The 18,882-nt window shown below is 43.7% G+C and overlaps 1 protein-coding gene across 2 annotated transcripts in view; it reads right to left on the reverse strand.

Moving 5' to 3' along the window:
* Nucleotides 1-8,357: 8,357 nt before the first annotated feature.
* The window catches only part of ITLN1 (intelectin 1), a 44,533-nt gene continuing 34,008 nt past the window's right edge, over nucleotides 8,358-18,882 (reverse strand). Inside the window, exons 1-8 of one of the 2 annotated variants that reach the window (XM_063627110.1) lie at nucleotides 16,844-17,065; nucleotides 16,603-16,666; nucleotides 15,223-15,321; nucleotides 13,756-14,003; nucleotides 12,964-13,122; nucleotides 12,396-12,516; nucleotides 11,123-11,226; nucleotides 8,358-8,634 (exon numbers count right to left, since the gene is read on the reverse strand). In XM_063627110.1, coding sequence (XP_063483180.1) covers nucleotides 8,482-8,634; nucleotides 11,123-11,226; nucleotides 12,396-12,516; nucleotides 12,964-13,122; nucleotides 13,756-14,003; nucleotides 15,223-15,321; nucleotides 16,603-16,660 — 942 coding nt within the window. In that variant the 5' untranslated portion in view covers nucleotides 16,661-16,666; nucleotides 16,844-17,065 and the 3' untranslated portion in view covers nucleotides 8,358-8,481. Of the gene's footprint in view, nucleotides 8,635-11,122; nucleotides 11,227-12,395; nucleotides 12,517-12,963; nucleotides 13,123-13,755; nucleotides 14,004-15,222; nucleotides 15,322-16,602; nucleotides 16,667-16,843; nucleotides 17,066-18,882 lie in introns of those variants that run through there. The other variant, XM_063627111.1, reaches the window with a different exon arrangement.

An 18,882-nucleotide genomic window follows, 5' to 3' on the forward strand; every position in this document is an offset into this window, starting at 1 on the left:
GCTAAGAAGTTGGCTCTGGCCAAGTGCGATGACTCACACCTGTAATCTCAACATTTTGGGAGGCTGAGGTCAAGAATTTAATGGGCAAAAATAAAGAAGTCTGGTAACACCAAGTATTTGAGAGCATATGGATCAATTGGATCAATTATATACAGCTGATGGGAGTGTAAATTGGTACAATTTTGTGGAAATAAATTGATGTTATCTTGTAAAGTAAAATATTTATAAACTCTAATGATCCAGCAATACGACATCTAGTTATATACCTACATATAAGAGAAAGTTTAGCACATATATACCTGGAGACACATATGGCAATGTGCATAGCAGCATTGTTTTTTATTGGGAAGAAAACTGGAAACAAAACAAATGACAATGGGAGAGTGGAAAAACAAGATGTGATCTATTGATAAAATGTAAATTCAATAGCATTGAAAATGAATGTGGGACAGCAAAGGAGAACAGTAGTTACATAATGTCAAAGGAAAAAAATAAGCACCAGAAGACAATATACAATATGATAGTATTTTTATATAGTTTAAAAACAACAAATTAAACACATTATTTGGGCATGTGCATGATGTTTGGGCATGTGCATGATGTGTGTGCATGATTGTTAAAAAGTAGTTTAAGCAATAGGACCTTAACCACAAATTGAGATAATGGCAACAACTAAGGAAGAAGGGAGGGATGGAGTGACATAGAGGAACACAGAGGTAGGTGTAGATTATTAATAATATTCTAGTTGTTGGGTTGTGTCATCATAAGTGTCCATTGCATTGTGAAAGAAAGGAAGGTGGGAGAGAGGTGGACGGGGGTAGAAGAAGAGTGAAAGAGGGAGCTGACCTAACTGCCATGCGTCTCTGGCTGCTTGTTACAACCATAAAGAAAGACCACTAATACCACCTCATGATGAAACTTTTCAGGTAATCATTAGTGTTGTTCACTCTGATACAATTCTCCTCTTTTGGGGCAGGGTGGCGACATGGAAGGCTGCACTTCTCTTTGAAGTTAAACAGGACCATGTGACTTGCTCTGGCCAAGCAATGTAAGCAGAAAGTGTCACTGTCAGGCTGAAGCCTTCAGGAGAAGCAAGGCACCAGTCAACACACTCCCTTCTCCAGCTTCAGTAAATACCTAAAACACGTAGCATTGGCTTGGTAATAGGCTTACTGGTGATGAAGAAATTAATATTGAAGGTTGGAAAGATGGCACTCCATGTTACGTAAGAAGTGAAAATGTTAAGAGCATTGCCTTTGGTCACTCAAGAAGTGCGTTATATACCTAGAGCCCTTGAGCTCTAAGGGAAGACATCAGGGAAACAGAATGTAACACTGTGTACCAGCTGCCTTTGGTAATATATTATAAAAGAGAGGCCCAAAGGAAAATCAGATGGTCTGTTTTGCAAGCAGCAATGAAAGAACTAACTGACTCCGTGTCTTCAACAGGTAAATGGTAAAGAAAGCTTTCATTGATAAATGATCTTCAATAAAGACACACACAAATACATACACGTGGCTGGGTGTGGAGGCTCACCCCTGTAATCCCAGCACTTTGGGAGGCTGAATCAGGTGGATTGCTTGAGTCCAGGAGTTTGAGACAAGCCTGGGCAATGTAGTGAGACCACAACTCTACAAAAAAAATAAAATTAATTAGCCAGCTATGGTGGCATGCCTGTGGTCTCAGCTACTTGAGAGGCTGAGGTAGGAGGATCTCTTGAGCCAGGGAGGTCAATGCTTCAGTGAGCTGTGCTCATGCCACTGCACTCCAGCCTGGGCAACAGAGTGAGATTCTGTCTCAAAAAAAGAAAAAAAATACACACACACACACACACACACAGACACACGCACACTATAAAAATCTTTCTCTCCATCAACCTCATTTCCCCACAGACCCAGGAAACAATCATTCCATTTTTCTATCTCTATAAATTTGACTATAGGTACTCATAAAGTGAAATCACACAATATTTGTCTTTTTCTGACTGGCTTATTTCACTTAGCATAATGCTCTCAAGATTCATCCATGTTGTAGCTTCAGTCAGAATTTTATTCCTTCTTAAGGTTGAATAATATCCCTGTCTATATCTATATATATATAGATATAGATATGTATACATATATTTGTATATATATGTATATATATATACTACTTTTTGCTTCGTCTGTCAATGGGCACTTAGGTTGCTTCCGCATTTTAGCTATTATGAATAATGCTGCTATGAACATGGGTGAACAAATATCTCTTCAAGGCCCTGCTTTCAATTATTTTGGGTATACACCCAGAAGTGGAATTGCTGAATCATATGGTAATTCTATGTTTAATCTTTTTTTTTTTTTTTTTTTTTTTTGAGACAGAGTCTCGCTCTGTCCCCTAGGCTGGAGTGCAATGGCACAATCTCAGCTCACTGCAACTTCCACTTCCTGGGTTCAAGTGATTCTCCTTCCTCAGCCTCCCGAGTAGCTGGAATTACAGGCATGCACCACCACACCCAGCTAATTTTCGTATTTTTAGCAGAGACAGGGTTTCACTATGGTGGCCAAGCTGGTCTCAAACTCCCAACTTCAGGTGATCCGCCCACCTCAGCCTCCCAAAGTGCTGGGATCATATACGTGAAGCACCATGCCCGGCCTGTTTAATCTTTTGAGGAACCTAATACTGTTTTCCATAGATGCTATACCATTTTACACTCTGATATGGTTTGGATCTGTGTCCCTGCCCAAATCTCATGTCCGTTTGTAATCCCCAGTGTTGGATGTGGGGTCTGGTGGGAGGTGATTGGATCATGGGGATGAATTTCTCCCTTTGGTGCTGTTCTCATGATGGAGTTCTCACAAGATCTGGTTGTTTTAAAGTGTGTGGCACCTCCCCCCTGTCTCCCTTCCTCCTGCGCCCACCATGTAAGATGTGCCTGCTGCTCCTTCGCCTTCCACCATGATTGTAAGTTTTTTGAGGCCTCCCAGAAGCTGAGCAGAAGCCACTATGCTTCCTGTAAAGCCCGTGGAAACGTGAGCCAATTAAACCCCTTTTCCTTATAAATTACCCAGTTTTAGATATTTCTTCATAGCAATGTGAGAACAGACTAAAACACATTCCCACTGTCAGTGCATAAGAGTTTCCATTTCTCCACATCCTCACTAACACTTGTCATTTTCTGTTTTGTTTTGTTTTGTTTGTTTATAATAGCCATCCTAATGGGTGTAAGGTGGTATCTCATTGGGATTTTGATTTGCATTTCTCTAATGATTAGGGATGCTGAGCATTTTTTCATATGCATATTAGGCCTTTGTATATCTTGTTTGGAAAAGGTCTATTCAAGTCCTTTGCCCATTTTTGAATTGGGTTGTTTGGTATTTTGTTGTTGAATTTTGGGAGTTATCCACATAGTCTGGATATTAATTCTTTATAAGATATATGATTTGAAAATACTTTCTCCCATTCTGTGCATTTTTACTTTGCTGATAGTGTCTTTAGGTGCACAACATTTTTAAATTTTCATAAAGCACAATTTGTTCATTTTTTTCTTTTGTTGCCTATGCTTTGTTGTCATAGTCAAGAAATTATTGCCAAATCCAGTGCTGTGATGCTTCTGTCCTATTTTGATCTAAGAGTTTCATAGTTTAGGTCTTACATTTAAGTTATGGGTCTATTTGGAGTTAATTTTTGTGTGTGTGTGTGTGAGATGGAGTCTCACTCTGTCACCCAGGCTGGAGTGCAGTGGCGCAATCTCGGCTCTCTGCAACCTCTGCCTCCTGGGTTCAAGTGATTCTCCTGCCTCAGCCTCCCGAGTAGCTGGGATTACAGGCATGCGCCACCATACCTGGCTAATTTTTGTGTTTTTAGTAGAGACATGGTTTCACCATGTTGTTCAGGCTGGTCTCAAACTCCTGATGTCATAATCCACCCGCCTTGGCCTCCCAAACTGCTGGGATTACAGGCGTGAGCCACCATGCCCAGCCTCAACTTTTATTCTTTTACATGTGGATATTCAGTCTTCTCAGTATCATTTGTTGAAAACACTGCCCTTTCCCCATTGAATGGTCTTGGCAACCTTGTCAAAAATCATTTGGCCATATACGCTAGGGTTTCTTTCTGGTCTATTCTATTGTATTAGTTTGTATGCCTGATCTTACGCCAGTAGCACACTGCTTTGAATACTGTAACTTTGTAGCAAGTCTTGAAATCTGGATATGTCAGTCTTCAAGCTTAGTTCTTTTTCATGGTGGTTTTGGCTATTTGGAGTCTCTTGAGATTCCATATGAATCTTAAAATGGGTTTTTCTATTTCTGCAAATAAATATCATTGGGATTTTGATAGATATTGCATTGAATCTATAAATCACTTTGGGTAGTATTGACAACTTAACAATATTAAGTCTTTCAATCCATAAACATGAGATGTCTTTCCATTTATTTAAGTCTCGTTTAATGTCTTTCAGAAATGTTTTGCAAGGAGTCTTTCACCTCCTTGACTAAGTTAATTCCGAAGTGTGATATTCTTTTTGGTGCTATTGTAACTGGAATTTTTAATTTTACTTTTCATATTGTTCATTGTTGCTGTATAGAAATGCAAATGATTTTGTTTGTTGACTCTGTATTTTGGTACATTGGTGAATTTATTTATTAGTTCTAACAATATTTTGTGGAATCTTTAGGGTTTTTTTACATATAAAATCATATCATCCATTAACAGAGATAATTTTACTTATTCTTTTCAATTCAGATGACTTTTATTTGTTTTTCTTGACTTATTCCTCTGGCTAGAACTTCCAGTACTATGTTGAATAGAAGTAGCCAAAGTGGGCATTTTTGCCCTGTTCCTGACATAAAAGAAAAGCTTTCACCATTAAGTATGATGTTTGCTGTGGGTTTTTCATATATGTCTTTTATTTTAATGCATTGTAGTTGTTTTCTTCTCTTCCTAGTTTGTTGAGTGTTTTATCACAAGAGAGTGCTGAGTTCTGTCAAATGCTTTTTCTGCATCCAATGAGATGATCATATAGCTATTTTCCTTTATTCTGTTAATGTGATGTGTTACATTGATCAAGTCTCATATATTGAAACATCCTTGCTTTTCAGAAATAAATCCCACTTGGTCATGGTGTAAAATTATTTTAATATGTGGGGGGGTGCTGAGCGTGATGGCTCATGCCTTTAATCCACCACTTTGGGAGACCAAGGCAGGCAGATTGCTTGAGCTCAGGAGTTCAAGACCAGACTGGCCAACATGGTGAAACCCTGTCTCTACTAAAAATACAAAAAAAAAAATAGTGATATGCATATATATACATATATATATATATATATATATATATATATATATTTGGTTTGCTAGTATTTTGTCAAAGGTTTTTGCATCAATGTTCACAAGGGATACTGATCTGTGGTTTTCTTTTCTTGTAGTGCCTTCACCTGGCTGTTATTAGGGTAAAGCTGGACTCACAGAATTAGGGAGTTTGGCCTTCTCCTCAGTTTTTTGGAAAAGTTTGAGAAGAATTGATGTTAGTTCTTATTTAAATGTTTCTTCACTGGTAGAATTCACCAGTGAACCATCAGGTCCAGAGCCTTTCTTTATCAAGAGATTTTTTATTACTGATTCAATCACCTTATTAGGTATACATTTATTCAGATTTTCTATTTCTTCATGATTTAGTCTTGATAGGTTTTATGTTCCTAAGAATTTGTCCATTTTATCCAGGTTATATAATTTGTTGGTGTAAAATTGTTCATAGGCCGGGCATGGTAGTTCACGCCTGCAATCCCACCACTTTGGGAGGCTGAGGTGGGTGGATCACCTGAGGCCAGGAGCTCGAGACCGACCTGGCCAACATGGCAAAACCCAGTCTCTACTAAATATACAAAAACGAGCCAGGTATGGTGGCATATGCCTGTAATCCCAGCTATTCAGAAAGCTGAGGCACAGGAATCACTTGAACCTGGGAGGCAGAGGTTGCAGTGAGCTGAGCTCGCACTACTGCACTCCAGCCTGGGCAACAAAACAAGACCCTGTCTCAAAAAATAATAACAATAATTAATATATATCAAGCAGTAACTATAAGCCAGGCACTCCTTTAAAGGCTGTACGTTATTTCATTTAATATTTATGAAAACCACATGTGAGGACTTTACTACTCTTATCTGTAATTTACAGAAAAGGAAACTGAGATTCTGATGATGAAAATTTTTTCAAGGGTCAGATTCATTTAGGCCTTTAACAACCTCACTCTCTGGATGTGGAGCACAATGAAAACAATGACGGGTGAAAACTTTCCCAGCTCAGAGATCTCTGTGGTCATGCCAAGGTGGCAGGGAGAATTAAGGGAAAGCCACCTTCTCTGAGAGGTCTTCCCTACCATTCCTTTCTGGATTGGGGATCGCTCTCCTGTGTTTCCACAGCTCCCCAGGAAGGTCTCATGGGAGACTTTATCACCTTGCACCTGAAGGGCCCCTGGGCTCCACAACCTGCAGCTTTAGAATTGGGTTCGTCTGTCTTCTCTATCGCTTCTCTATCACCGTATCCCCAGCACTTAGCCCAGGAACTAGTACACACTCAATGAATATTGTTGGAATTAATTCATAAAGGAATATATAAAAGAGAAAAACTGTTCACCTCTCTCTCCCACCACCGTCTGTGCACTCCCAGCCAACAGTGTCTGGCACACAAAAGGTGAGTCACATACAGGGGACCTCCAACCAGAGATAAAAACATACTCAGATTTGTCTCCTCTAGTTGGAAGAAGGGCATCTGAGAGTGAAGAGGGACAGAGACATCTGTGTTTCAGGACAGAGAATGGGGACAAGGGGTAAGAGAGAAGGCAGGAAAGAACAGATGACAGAAAACAAGTTATTAAAAAGGTAGAAAGAACTAAAGAAAGAAAGGCTCTAGAGAGAATACTAACAATTGCTAACCCAGGTCTAAATAGATCTAGTTTAAACAACAAAGAAAACCCTCCTAAACAATTTTTTTTTTTTTGAGACGGAGTCTTACTGTCACTCAGGCTGGAGTGCAGTGGTGCAATCTCAGCTCACTGCAACCTTCGCCTCCCAGGTTCAAGCAATTCTCCTGCCTCAGCCTCCCGAGTGGCTGGGATTACAGGCACATGCCCCCATGCCCAGCTAATTTTTGTATTTTTAGTAGAGACGGGGTTTCACCATGTTGGCCAGGATGGTCTTGGTCTCCTGACCTCCTGATCTGCCTCCTAAAGTACTGGGATTACAGGCGTGAGTCACTGCACCCCGCCCCTCTCAAACATTTTCTAAGCAAACTTCTTCCCCTTCCTCTTTCCCTTCTTCTTCCCCTTCCTCTTTACCTTCTTCCCCTTCCTCTTCTTTTTTTTTTATTTTTTTATTTTTTTATTTTTTTTTTGAGACGGAGTCTCACTCTGTGGCCCAGGCTGGAGTGCAGTGGCACAATCTCGGCTCACTGCAAGCTCTGCCTCCCGGGTTCACGCCATTCTCCTGCCTCAGCATCTCCGAGTAGCTGGGACTACAGGTGCCCACCACCACGCCCGGCTAATTTTTTGTGTTTTTAGTAGAGACGGGGTTTCACCATGGTCTTGATCTCCTGACCTTGTGATCCACCCGCCTCGGCCTCCCAAAGCGCTGGGATTACAAGCGTGAGCCACCACGCCCGGCCTCCCCCTCCTCTTCTAATTCCTCTAAGGCCTGAGAACTTTAAACTTCATTTTCTAGCCTGTGAGAAGTAATTGACACTTAGAGTGGGGAAGCATTGGAAGGGCTTGTCATAATCCAATTTGCATTGTAGAGGAAACACAATATTATGCCTAATATTTAGTCATGGATAAGAACTGATGCCATCCCCATCCTATCTGTACCAATAACCCACTGGGGATGATTTGGCCACATGGCTCCTTCTGAACGAGCACCTGCAGATGGGAGCCCAGGAATGGTTAAGCCACCGCACAAGGAGAGTCACCATCATCATAACATGCCAGCCCATTCTTCCTTAAGGAGAATGCCTAGTCACTAAGGTTAGAACATACTAGATATAGATATTGGGTATATCTCCTTCTTCTTTGGGGCAACCCCAGGAAAATGGACTCTTTTCTCCTTTCAAGTGTTCAGGTTGAGGATACAAATTGATCAGTCCATGTGGGTGAGTTAGGAAGGGTTAGGATAAAATGCTTCCTTTCCCCTTGCCCTGTATGCCTCTGGCTATTTTAAGGCCTATCTGAAAGGGAAGTAGAGATGGCATGTTTCTCTATCAGGATTCCTGAGTCCTAACAGTCCAAGCACACACGCAGTTGAAGTACAATCAGCCAGAGCAATACATATGCTTTTGAAATTTCCTATAGTACTTCACCCATACAGGAAAGGAATTCACAGAAACACCAAGCCTTGAGTCAATATGATTTATTATTTTCTCTTCTGCCATTAACATTCTAGCTACTGGGTAAGTTGTTCTCCATCCTTGGGATCTCATGGTTGGGAGGAGAGGTCTGGGTTCCCTCTCACAAAGCTCTCAACGATAGAATAGAAGCACAGCTGCCTCAGTTATCTTACGGCTGCTGCTGGAACCAACATGAGTTCCATATCCATCCCAATCAAAACCAGAAAAATCTCCACACTGTGAGGGACTAGACTCTGGAAAGTATCCTCCTCCACCAATGCAGTGCTGGGAAACAAAGACAGGAAGAGGCAATAATGAGAGATCTGCCAGTGAGACCAATGTCATCTTAACAGCCAAATCTAGTGATTTATTTGGTCCTCATCAGACTCTCCATTGACAGTGTTGATCTATCCTTCCCATAAAAACCTCTCTTCCTTGCCTCACACCTGTAATCCCAGCAGTTTGGGAGGCTGAAGAGGGTGGATCATTTGAGGCCAGGAGTTCGAGACCAGCCTGGCCAACATGGTGAAACCCCATCTCTACAAAAAATACGAAAATTAGCCAGGTGTGGTGGCAGGTAGCTGTAGTCCCACTATTCAGGAGGCTGAGGCAGGAGAATTGCTTGAACCTGGAAGGTGGAGGTTGCAGTGAGCTTAGATTACGCCATTGCACTGCAGCCTGGGCAACAGAGTAAGACCCTGTCTCAAAATAAAAAAAAAATCTCTTCCTTTAGACAAGACATTATTGTCTTGACTTTCTTTCAACTTTTCTGAATATTCATGCTCAGAGCCCCTCCCTGTTCTCTTCTTTCATAAATCCTCTAAGCGTTGCTCCGTAGTGGAGGACCTATCTCCCTCTCCCTTATAAACTGCATGACCGCTGTGGCCTCAATTACCAAAAATTCACTGATGGCCCCAAAATCTCCATCTCCTGGTGAGATGCTTCTTATGCTGAAGACCTCAAAGTCCATCTTGGATCTCTACACAGGAATCTCAAGCTCCAAATGACCAAGATAGAGTTAATTATATCCCTCATTGACCCAGAACCTATTCATCATCCAGACACTCTGACTTCATAAATGACACTCACTCACCCAAATGAGAACCATTGTTATTCTAGACTTCCCTGCCCATCCACTGTATTCAACTGGTGATATGGTTTGGACCTGGGTCGCCACAAAATCTCATGTCGAATTGCAATCCCCAGTGTTGGGGGTGGGGCCTTGTGGGAGGTGATTGGATCATGGGGGTGGTTTCACATGAATTATTTTAGCACCAGCCCCTTGATGCCGTCCTCGTGATAGTGAGTGACTTCTCATGAGATCTGGACATTTAAAAGTATGTAGCACCATCCGGGCATGGAGGTTCATGCCTGTAATCCTAGCACTATGGGAGGCTGAGGCAGGCAGATCACTTGAGGTCAGGAGTTCAAGACCAGCCTGACCAAAATGGAGAAACCCCATATCTACTAAAACTACAAAATTAGCCCAGTGTGGTGGCTCATGCCTGTAAACCCAGCTACTTGGGAGGCTGAGGCAGAAGAATCGCTTAAACCTGGGAGGCAGAGGTTGCAGCGAGCCTAGATTGTGCCACTGTACTTCAGCCTGGGCAACAAGAGCAAAACTCTGTCTCAAAAAAAAAAAAGTGTGTAACACCTCCCCTGCCTTTGCTCCTGCTCCTGCCATGGGAGACACCTCACTCCTTTTTGGCCTTCTGCCATGATTGGCAGCTTCCTGAGGCTTTCCCAGAAGCTGAAGCCGCTATACTTATGGTATAGCCTGCAGAACCATGAGCCAATTAAACTTCGTTTCTTTATAAATTACCCAGTCTCAGATTTTTCTTTTTCTTTTTTTTTTTTTTTTTTTTGAGACAGGGTCTCACTCTGTCACCCAGGTTGGAGTGCAGTGGTGTGTGACCTTGGCTCACTGCAACCTCCACCTCAGGCTTAAGCAGATCCTCCCACCTCAGCCTCCCAAGTAGCTGAGACCACAAGCATGCGCCACCACACTCGGCTAATTTTTGTATTTTTTGTAGAGACAAGTTTCGCAATGTTTCCCAGGCTGGTCTCAAACTCCTGAACTCAAGAGATCCAACTGCCTTGCCTCCCGAAATACTGGGATTACAGATGTGAGCCACCGTGCCTGGCCAATATTTCTTTATAGCAGTGAGAGAATGGACTAATACAACTGGTATTCCATTTAAAATCTTTGGAATTTATCAATCCCACCATTCAGGATTCTTGAGACTTAACATTTCAACCACACAAGGGATGGCCTGAGTGAAGTTTCTAGGAGATGATGTCCAGGACTGTCCCAGCAACTCCCCAGTGCAGTGTGTATCTAGGCAAACCATGGCTAGGGTTGGGGAGGCCCAGGTTTTCTCTGAAATATAAACCTCAGATGAAGGAAAACAACACTTGTGTTTCTCAAGGAATCTCAGCTCTAAAGACTTCTACAGAGTGTTTCAGCACACAAGTCTCACCCCAGCTCCAAGCGACTGAGTGTTTTCTCACAAAGGCTGAGCACCCAGTAATGGTTCTTTTGAAGCCTCACCCCTTGATTTTGGTCTTCAAAGGGACAGGATGTGTATACCTGGACGAAAGGTCCCACAGCCCTGGCCCCTGAAGCCCAGCAATGAGCAAGAGAAGGTCACACTCCCACACACATACACACACACCCCAGTCATACCACACTCAACACACACACACACATACCAACACACACTGACAAACTCGACCTTACTCACACATCCTTGTGGTCCCCACAGAGACTCACGTGCTCAGTGTTACATCCGGTGACCCTCATTCCAGCACACAAGGCGTTGGCTGCTCTCTCGTTATTAAATACCCTGAACTGAACAAATCCTGCAGTGAATTCCTCTGAAAACAAGAGGCAGAAAACAGCATTGAAGGAAGATGCTAGAAATCGCTTTCGTTAAGCCAGCCCAGAGGCTCTCAATGCCAAAGCTCAGGCTATGGCCCAATACTCCAGCTGTACTGGTGGAGCCCATCACCCCTGTGGCCAACGGCTGGTGCATCCTTGCCTCAAACTTGGCCAAGAGGGACCTTTTCCCAACCCCAGCGACCAAGAGCTGGTCCTCAGAGAGGGCTCCTCATCTGCCAGAGGCTTGTGAAGAGAAATTCAACTCTGCAGGAAGATCACCACTGAACATCTCCAAGGGCTGAGTTGCAGAAATTAACAGATGTATTCACTCTGTTCCTGTTTACATTTTTCTTTTCTCCTTTATTTTAAAATCTCAACTCCCAAATGTAAATAATAACAGCTTTGAGTTCTATAATGTATGCTCAGCCTCTGTGAAGCATACTATGCTACCAACTTTGGCTTCACACAAATAAACTCACAATAGAAAAAAAAGTCTCGCCATTTTTTTGGTTGTTCTGTGCACATAGACCTGGCCTGGTCCTAACAAGCTCCTGCAGGGCTAAGAGTGGGTTGTTAGGAGTGAAGAGTCTGGAGTCTGGAGCCCGGCCGGGCACGGTGGCTCACACCTGTAATCCCAACACTTTGGGAGCTGAAGGGGGCGGATCGCCTGAGGTCAGGAGTTGGAGATCAGCCTGGCCAACACGGTGAAATCACATCTCTGCTAAAAATACAAAAATCAGCTGGACATGGTGGTGGGCACCTGTAATCCCAGCTACTTTGTAGGCTGAGACAGGATAATCATTTGAACCTGGAAGGCACAGGTTGCAGTGAGCTGAGACTGCACCATTGCACTCCAGCCTGGGCAACAAAAGTAAAACTCCATCTCAAAAAAAAAAGTCTGGAGCCAAATTTCCTCACCCCAATTGCTGATTCTTCCACATATGCCTTGTGATCTCCATTAGTTTCTAAACTCTCAGTGCTTCAGTTTCCTAAAATGAGGTTAATAATAGTTCAGATCTCAAAGGCAGCCATGCAAATCAAGTGAGGCAATACAGGGAACATTACAGAAGAGAACCAGGCTTCAGTCGGATGCATAACTGTTACCTAGCATAGTTGAATGTATTCCCTTTCCTACTAAGAGTTCAGAGGATCATTAAAGACTCACTCTGGCCATAGGGTGAGTAATAAGATGCTGTTTTCTGGGCATTGCCAAAATCATAGACCACAGGGATCGCCGGGCCGTTGTCAGTCCAACACTTTCCTCCTCCATATTTCACTGGATATTTCTACAAAGAACATAGAAAAAGTCATGGAGTAAAGACAATAGCTTTGCCATTACTAGCATCTCCTGGGATGCTGCCATTCATAGAGGGGAAACAGTGCTTTCTCAGTAACTGAGATTACTTCAAAACCAGTCAAAATAAGAATCTTTCCATGACACTGCTGCCAGTTAGGGGGGAGCTGTGCTTCTGAGGCAGCCTAGACCACTTCATTCTCTCTCTCTCTCCTTCTCCCTGACCCATCCACACTCTTCCTGCCCCAGCTGTCCTCTCCAATAGGTCTTTTCTCTTGCCTGGCTTAGAATTCCTAAGAGAAGAAACAGAAGCCATCAGCAAATCTAGGTTAGAAGAACATGGGAGACAGGCCCATTAAAAAATGACTCCTGCCCAGCCTCTAACACTTGCTTCTCTGTACACCCATGAAAACCAGTCCCAGCCAGCAGCCCTTTGTACCTGGTAGATGCCAAACAGATTATGTCCCAGTGTCTGGAGGAAGCCAGTGTTGGTGCGGTACCTCAGCAGGGCACGGTTTCTCCAATGCTTCATGGGGGTCTTATTGGGCACGTGCCAGATGCCCAGGTCCTTGGCCTGGATGTCGTAGTAGCCGGGGTTCTGGAAAGCAACAGACACTGAGCCTGACTGGGCCAGGAGGTCCCAGGAGGCAGAAGGTCCACACATGCAACCTCAGCTGGACTGAGAGCTCTGGACTCCAGGTGAGCAGATGGCCAAGCATACTCAGACACCCCACTCCCAGCCGATGATCCCACCACACCCAGGGCCCTAACAGCCTTGTGAGGAGGAAGTTGTGATTCAAAGTGTAAGTTGGCTGGGCGTGGTGGCTCATGCCTATAATCCCAGCACTTTGGGAGACCAAGGCGGGCAGGTCACTTGAGGTCAGGAGTTTGACGAGCCTGGCCAACACGGTGAAACCCCGTCTCTACTAAAAGTACAAAAATTAGCCGAGTATGGTAGTGGGCGCTTGTAGTCCCAGCTACTTTTGAGGCAGAGGATCACTTGAACCCAGGAGGCAAAGGTTGCTATGAGCCGAGATGACACCACTGCACTCCAACCTGGGCAACAGAGTGAGACTCCGTCTCAAGAAAAAAAAAAAAAAGCTGTAAGTATTTCTCTCCTGTTCTCCAGCCCATCCCACATCCCTACCTTCCAGCCATCCCTCCTGCAGGCTTGTGGCCAGCCACACTCCACTCCTCACCCTCACCCGAGTGGGTAAGAAGTGGCACCAACCTTGTAGTCATCGCTCGTGGCCGCCTCTGCAGATCCAAAGGTGTTGTAGTTGGCCCAGTTGCCGTCCCCCTCTGGGTAGTTTGCTTTGCTGCCCTGCTGACTGGACCAGCGATCACCCACCGTGCACTTCCCACGCATGTCATTCTCGTGCACGCTGGCCACCAGGGTCCAGCCGCCACCCCCCGAGGTCATGTCACAGAAGGTCTGGTAGATAGCACCATTCTCAGTACGGAGAAAATACAAGCCATCTGTAGAGAGAACCAGCCCAGAGCCTCCCTGTCTGAGAGCTGAGGGTTCATCTCAGCCCCGTGACAAGAACGCCCTAGGAACCAGAGACACGGCCTAAAGGCTCCTGTCCTGAGTCACATCACTAAGTGCTCCCAGGGGTGCTGGGGCCTCCCTGAGTTCAGAAGATCATGCTCCTGTAACTGAGACAGAACATAGAATTGTATAAAATCCCAGTGACATTTTTCATAAAGTTAAACATGGAATTATTGTATGACCCAGAAATTCCACTGCAGGTCTATCCCCAAAAGAATTGAAAACAGGGCCTCAAGCTGATGCTTTTACACCACTGTTCATTGCAGCATTAGTCACAAGAGCCAAACAGAAGAAACAATTCGAATATTCACCAACAGGTGAATGAATAAACAAAATATGGTGTGTGCATATATGTATCTACAGTGGATAAAAAGGAATGAAATACCCACGCTACAACATGGACAAACCCTCAAAACACTGTGCTAAGTGAAATAAGCCAGACACCAAAGGACAAATACCATATGACTCCAATTATATGAGGTAACTACACTAGGCAAATCCATGGAGACAGAAAGTAAAATGCAGCTACCAGAGACTGAGGGAAGAGAGTTATTGCTTAATAACTCCATGTTATTTTTTGTTTTGTTTTGTTTTTGTTTTTGTTTTTGAGATGGAGTCTCACTCTGTTGCCCAGGCTGGAGTGAAGTGGCACTATCTTGGCCCACTGCAACCTCTGCCTCCCGAGTTCAAGCAATCCTCCCACCTCAGCCTCCCAAGTAGCTGGAATTACAAACGTGCACTCCACACCCGATTGATTTTTGTATTTTAGTAGAGACAGGGACTCACCATGTTGGCCAAGCTGGTTTCAAACTCCTGGCCTCAACTGATCCACCCATCTCAGCCTCCTAAAGTGCTGGGATTACAGGCCTGAGCCATCGCACCCGGGCCCTCCATGTTATTAAGTACAGAGTTTCTGTTTGGGGCACTGAAAAAGTTCTGCATATGGATAGCTGTGATGGTTGCACAACCTTGAAGGTAATTAATGCCACTGAATTGCACATTTAATATTCCTTAAAATGACAAATCCTATGTAAATTATAATGTACATATACTTTACCATAATTTTTTAACTAAAAGACAAAAAGACTCCCAGAAGACACAGTCCTGATGCCCTGACTGAGCTCTGTTTGATGTTTCATCACTCACCAAATGCATTAGGACATTTGTCTTTGATTTCCTTGCAGCTTCTGGGCAGAGACGGAGACGAAGAACAGGTCCTTTCCTCGGAGTAAGTTTTAGCCTCACCTAGAGAATACGCAGAGTTTTACTCTCTTTCCTGGTCTGACAAAAAACCTAGCCTCTCCTATCGCCAGTCCCACACTCATTCCACCTCTGTGGCAGAACCTTGCTGCCTGGGTGGTAAGGCCTGAGACAGCCAGTGTCATATCCACTCAGCCCATCAGTGTCACATCCACTCAGCCTATCGGCATCACATCCACTCAGCCCATCCGAACCTACAGCCAGCACAGGCTTAAAGCATGCCTCCCGCCACAAGACCTGTCCTTGTGCTGGGTCCTGCCCTAAGCACTGAATAATCAAAGACATTAAACTTCCCCAGCAAGAGCTTGCCTCTAGAGGGAATTGCTGACAAGTCAACAGAAAATTGTATTGAGAATAAATGGTAGAAGAAAGGCAAACTCAAGAGAACAAAAGAAAGACTCTGAGGTAAGAATGGAGAATGGAAAGGCCAGACAGCGAGCAGGGCAGTTGCCTGGGAGAAGAAGGCAAGAGGGGTTGTCTCATGTCTTAGTCACAGACGACCTTCCAGTCCAGGTGACAGCTTATTCTGAGAGAATAAACATGATTTATCGGTAGGAAGAGAATCCAAGGCAGGAAAAACAGCATATCCAAAGGCCTAGAGAAAAAAAAATACAGCATAGTCCAGCTGTAGAACTACAAGCTGCTTAATATAGCTGAAACATGGGGTGTGAAGTAGGGAGTGGTGAGACTAATCTCTACTCCAAAAAGTCTGCAAATTATTCGAACAGTCTAGGGGAAAGCTTTGAGGTCAGAGGTGATTGACCTCAGTTTCCTCATACCTAAAACACAGTTAATAAACAGTGCTTTTGCAAATATGAAGTAAGAAGATATTTCGAAACAGCCTTTTCTTTAAAAAAAAATTTTAAACAGTGAAGAAAAATAAAAATTTTTAAATGTCATTGTTATTCTTGTTGTAGAGAGGAAAACTGTGAAGAGAACATTCTCCAGGCACAAAGCAGACCATGTAGTTCCCATGGAAATCCCACGATCAAGGCCACAGGAGTGGGCAGTGGCTGGGAGGTGACACAGTTCTTACCACAGCCCCATCAGGGTCACACAAAAGCACAGAGCCTGGACCCAGGACATGCCTCAAGCAATACCCTCACTGCCACAGGCTAGATCCTGCCAGAGACCAGAAATCAGCACTCAGTCTACATGCAAGCCAGCCTCTGGGCATCTCAAAGACATGCTCTGTGTCCTGGGAGAGACCAGGATCCCGGAAGCCACCCAGCTGAAGGAACTGCTCTCCCTAGCAGCATGACTCACCTGTACTCCACCCTCTGGTGGCCGCAATGAGAAACAGCAGGAAGCTGAGTTGGTTCATTGCAATCTAAAGAAAGCAAGATGAAGGTCACCATCTTGGCCATCATTTTTCTCTACATCCCTGCCCCACCCCTGTCCAGTCCTACAAAGACTCCAAAACCCCTTGCCTTTTGTTTAAACTTCACACATCTCTGAGACCAAAAGCAGACCTAAGCTGAAAACAGGGTTCCCCCAACTCACAGACCTTGCCTGAGTCTCAGCTGCACTTTCCTTGGGTACAGAGAGCTCCTTCACTTCCTCCTTCCCTCCACCGCGCCCTGGAGGGCAACAGAGTGCAGCTTTCTTCAAAAACGCTCCTGATGTGGAATGAGGCGCTGAAAGCTTTATGGAGGAAGCCCAATGGGGCCAACCCAGGTTTCCAGCCTCACCCTCCCCTGGCACAATGCCCAGTGCAGGGGAGGCTTCTGGTTATCTCAGGGAGGTTATTTATACAGTGCAATTAACAGGTTCTAAAGAAAAAACCAATCCTAAGAATCACCTGTTAGAGTTGTTCCCGGATCTGGGGGTTTCATGGACCTGTGTCAAGTAGGAAGTAGACGAAGAGACTAACAAGAGTTGGTGTTGGTTTTGGGCTTTTGTGCCTTTCTTTTCTTGCAAAATAAAAACGTTCTCTAAATTAAGCATCTGTTGGCTTGGCACGTTGGCTCAAATCCCAATACTTTGGGAGGCCAAGGCAGGAGGATCACTTGAACTCAGGAGTTTCAGACCAGCCTGGGCAACATAGGGCAACCTCTTCTCTACTAAAAATAAAAATAAAAAAATTAGCATGGCATGGTGGTACTTGCCTGTAGTTTCAGGTGGGGCTGAGGCAAGGCGAGAGGGTAACTTAAGTCCCAGAGATAGAGGATTCAGTGAAATATGACCGTGCCACTGTACTTCAGCTTAGGTATCTCAAAATAAATAAATAAATGAAATTAATCATTGGCCATAATTATCCATTCGTAGAAATAGAAAAAGGAAATTTTAACAAAATAGGAAAGTGATCATTTCTGAATAAAATGGTAAAAAGGAATGGAGGGGGAAGAAATACAAAACACACATACATAAAACGAATAAAAAATTTTAAAAAATAAATATAAACCTTTAGTTTGAATAAATTTAGTTTCATACAAAGACTCACTACTTTGTCCTTAATTTTGTCATTTTGCCACAAACTAGGGAAAATTTACTACAGACTTCATTTGAAACTGAATCAATAGGAAACCTCTCTGATGCTTTGAACCCCTGTCTTATTCCTGTTCCTATGCCACGAAGTTCTCAAATGCTACCCTGCAGTTATAATAGAATTGCTCGGTTCTTCCCCAGTGATATCATACACCTAATACATAATGTCATTATAGCATTAATGATACTGCAATCTTTTCTTACGAAGATTGTGAATATCTTTTTTGTTAAGCTAATATTTCCTATTTGTTGGTTCAAAGTACTGATTTGCACAAAATACTCACATATTGATAGAAGAAAATAAAATAGCACCCAAGAAGAAAAACTGCAAAAAAGTTATACTTTTGTAAATTTAAAATCTATTAGAAGCTATTTGCTCTGTGTATGTGGAAAATAATTAAATAAAATTAAATCTATTAGAAACTAAATTAACTCATCAGTATAAGTAACAAAATGAACATACTCAGCTTTCATATTTACAAACAACAACCTCTTAGAAATAGAGGTCTCAGCCAGGCACTGTGGCTTACGCCTGTAATCCCAGCACTTTAGGCCGGGCGCGGTGGCTCACGCTTGTAATCCCAGCACTTTGGGGGGCCGAGGCGGGCGGATCACGAGGTCAGGAGATCGAGACCACGGTGAAACCCCGTCTCTACTAAAAATACAAAAAAAAAAAAAAAATCCCAGCACTTTGGGGGGACGAGGGTGGCCGATCACTTGAGGTCAGGAGTTCAAGACCAGCCTGATCAACGTGGTGAAACCCTGTCTCTACTAAAAATATAAAATTAGCCGGACACGGTGGCAGGAACCTGTAATCCCAGCTACTTGGGAGGCTGAGGCAGGAGAACGGCTTGAACCCCGGAGGCAGAGGTTGCAGTGAGCTGAGATCGCACCATTGTACTCCAGCCTGGGCAACAAGAGTGAAATTCCGTCTAAAAAAAAAAAAAAGAGGTCTCTAAGTTTACAGTTCACAAGAGTAAATACATGTATATAAAGTTAACACCGGCTGGGCGCGGTGGCTCACGCTTGTAATCCTAGCACTTTGGGAGGCCGAGGTGG

Source organism: Symphalangus syndactylus, chromosome 12, assembly GCF_028878055.3.
Source record: "Symphalangus syndactylus isolate Jambi chromosome 12, NHGRI_mSymSyn1-v2.1_pri, whole genome shotgun sequence".
NCBI lineage: Eukaryota > Metazoa > Chordata > Mammalia > Primates > Hylobatidae > Symphalangus > Symphalangus syndactylus.